This window comes from Corvus kubaryi, unplaced genomic scaffold, assembly GCF_017639235.1.
Source record: "Corvus kubaryi isolate FWS band 111438036 unplaced genomic scaffold, C.kubaryi_AGA036_p1.0 36684, whole genome shotgun sequence".
NCBI lineage: Eukaryota > Metazoa > Chordata > Aves > Passeriformes > Corvidae > Corvus > Corvus kubaryi.
The window spans coordinates 13,319-15,975 of NW_024580920.1; the positions used below are offsets into that span (position 1 = coordinate 13,319).

Sequence of the window (2,657 nt, forward strand, 5' to 3'; positions counted from 1 at the left end):
CGATCCCGCTCCCTCTCCTGACCGATCCCATTCCCGATCCCATTCCCAATCCCTCTCCTGACCGATCCCGTTCCCGCTCCCGTTCCCAGCTGCTGACGCTGGCCCTGGGCGTGGCCGTGCTGCTCCTGTCCCTGCTCTGCACCTTCCTCATCAACGCCAAGGCCGCGCTGCTCTTCGGAATTCCGGCCGATCCCGGCTCCGCCGGCTACTGAGGATCCGCGAGACGCTCGTGGGGAGCGCCTGGAAAAGCCGGGATCCCCCCGGCTCCCGCCGGGAATTCCGCCCGGAGCTCCCGAGCCCTGGGAATGCCGGAGGCGTTCCCGGGAAATGGCGTCCTGGGGGCGGAAATTCCCGGAATTCCGGATGGATCCGGAGCCCTGAGGGGGAAATTCCCAGAATTTCCAGTTGGATCCAGCGCCCTGAGGGGGAAATTCCCGAAATCCCTGGTTCCCTAAGGGGGAAATTCCCGGAATTCCCAGTTGGATCCAGTGCCCTGAGTGGGAAATTCCTGGAATTCCTGGTTCTCTAAGGGGGAAATTCCCGGAATTCCGGATGGATTCGGCGCCCTGAGTGGGAAATTCCCGGAATTCCCAGTTGGATCCGGCGCCCTGAGTGGGAAATTCCCGGAATTCCTGCCTGGATTCGATGCCTCGAGTGAGAAATTCCCAGAATTTCTGTTTCTCTGAGTGGCAAATTCCCAAAATTCCTGCTTGGAGTCGATGCCCTGAGTGGGAAATTCCCGGAATTCCGGGTTGGTTCCGCTGCCCTGAGTGGGAAATTCCCAAAATTCCTGGTTCCCTGAGTGGGAAATTCCCGGAATTCCGGGTTGGATCCGCTGCCCTGAGTGGGAAATTCCCGAAGTTTTCCCGGAATTCCGGGTTGGATCCATCCCTTCTCCCGAGCCTGGGAGGCTCCCGGGCTGAAGCTGTTCCCAAAATCCGGATCAAGGAAGGATGAAGGGGGGGATTTTTTGGGAGTTGTGAGGAATCCCAGGGCAGCCTGGGAATGTCCCGGAGGATCCCTGGGAATGCCCAGATCCCCTTTTTCCCTGGCGTTTGTAAATATTATCAATAAATCCATGGAATTCCCAACTTTCCGCCTTTCTTTGGGATTGGGTTTTTTTCCTGGTTTTTCTTCACTGGAGCAAAAAAAAAAAAAAGGGAAAAAAGGCTGGGAATTTGGGAATTTGGGAGGTTTGGGCTGGGGAAAAGCCGGGATTCGGGGTTGGGATTGGGATGGATGAAAGAGGCGGGATTTGGATCCTGGATAATCCATGGAAAAGGAGGAGCTGGGAAAGGGCTGGGAATTCCAAGGGGAGCTGATGGGGGCTCATCCCAGAAAAAATCCGGGAATTTCCTCCTCCCTGCAATCCCTTGGAATGTCCTCGGAGCCTCCCCCGGGAAGCCAATCCCGGTTTTTTTCTTTTCCCTGGATCCCGGAGCCGTCCCCAGCTGTTCCCATCCCAAATTCCCGAGGGATCCTGGCGGGAATTGGAGCATGGAAAAGGCGCCTGGAAAAGGGAAACGGGAGCTGATCCCGGGGTTTTCCAGGTGGGAAAAGCTCCGATGGGAGCCTGGGATTGATCCCGGCCTCGGGAACCTCGGGAGCGGCTTCCAAGGATTCCTTGGGAATCTCCAGGGATGGAGACTCCGAACTTCCCCCGGAGCCCCAAATCCGCATCCCGAGGAACCCCCGGGACGATCCCGAATCCCAAATCCGCATCCCAGGGATCCCGGGGGGGAGGGAAAACTGGGGAAAGAACGAGAGAAAATGGGAAAAAATGGGGGAAAATGGGGAAAGAACTGGAGAGAAAATGGGGGGGAAAGAGGGGAAATGGGAAAAAAATGGGGGGAAAATGGGGAGAATGGGACAAAAACTGGAGGAAAAATGGGAAAACTGGAGAGAAAGTGGAGAAAAAATGGGGGAAAATGGGAAAAAATGGGGGGAAAGAGGGAAAAAATGGGGAAAAAACTGGAGAGAAAATGGGGAAAAAAGGGGGAAAATGGGGAAAAAGAGGGAAAATGGAAAAAAGCTGGAGGAAAAAAATGGGGAAAATGGGGAAAAAACTGGAGAGAAAGTGGGGGGGGAAATGGGAAAAAAGGGGGGAAAAGGGGGGAAAAAAGGGAAAAATGGGGAAAAACTGGAGAGAAAATGGGGAAAAAGAGGGAAAACGGAAAAAAAACTGGAGAAAAAATGGGAAAAATGGGGGGAAATAGGGAAAAACTGGAGAAAAAATGGGGGGAAATGGGAAAAAACTGGAGAAAAAATGGGGGGAAATGGGAAAAAAATGGAGATAAAAAAGGAGGAAAAACTGGAGAAAGAATGGGGGGGGGGGAAGGGGGGGAAAAGGAGGGAAAAATGGGAAAAACTGGAGAAAAAAAGGGGAAAAAATCCCTGGATTTGTCCTTTGCCGCCCTGGGCACCTCCTGGGGCTCATCCCGGCCCTTCCAGCTGCAATTCCCGGCTGGAAAAGGCGGCCGGGAATTCTGGGAGCGGCTCTTTAGGATCTTTGTGGATAAGTGGGAGAAAATTGAGGGAAAAGGGAGGAAAAACGGGAGAAAAAAGAGGGGAAAAAAGAGGGGAGGAAAAAGGGGGGAAAGGGAGGAAAAAGAGGAAAAAGGTGGGGGGGGAAAACCCAGGAATTGTCCTTTGCCGCC

The 2,657-nt window shown here is 53.8% G+C and overlaps 1 protein-coding gene across 1 annotated transcript in view; it reads left to right on the plus strand.

Annotated features, from left to right (window-relative positions):
* Positions 1-1,096, plus strand: part of NCSTN (nicastrin) — a gene marked incomplete at its 5' end in the record, with an annotated part of 13,869 nt that extends 12,773 nt beyond the window's left edge. Inside the window, one exon of the mRNA XM_042020024.1 lies at positions 90-1,096. Within this exon, the coding sequence (XP_041875958.1) occupies positions 90-212 (123 nt within the window). The remainder of the gene's footprint in view (positions 1-89) is intronic.
* Positions 1,097-2,657: the final 1,561 nt, after the last annotated feature.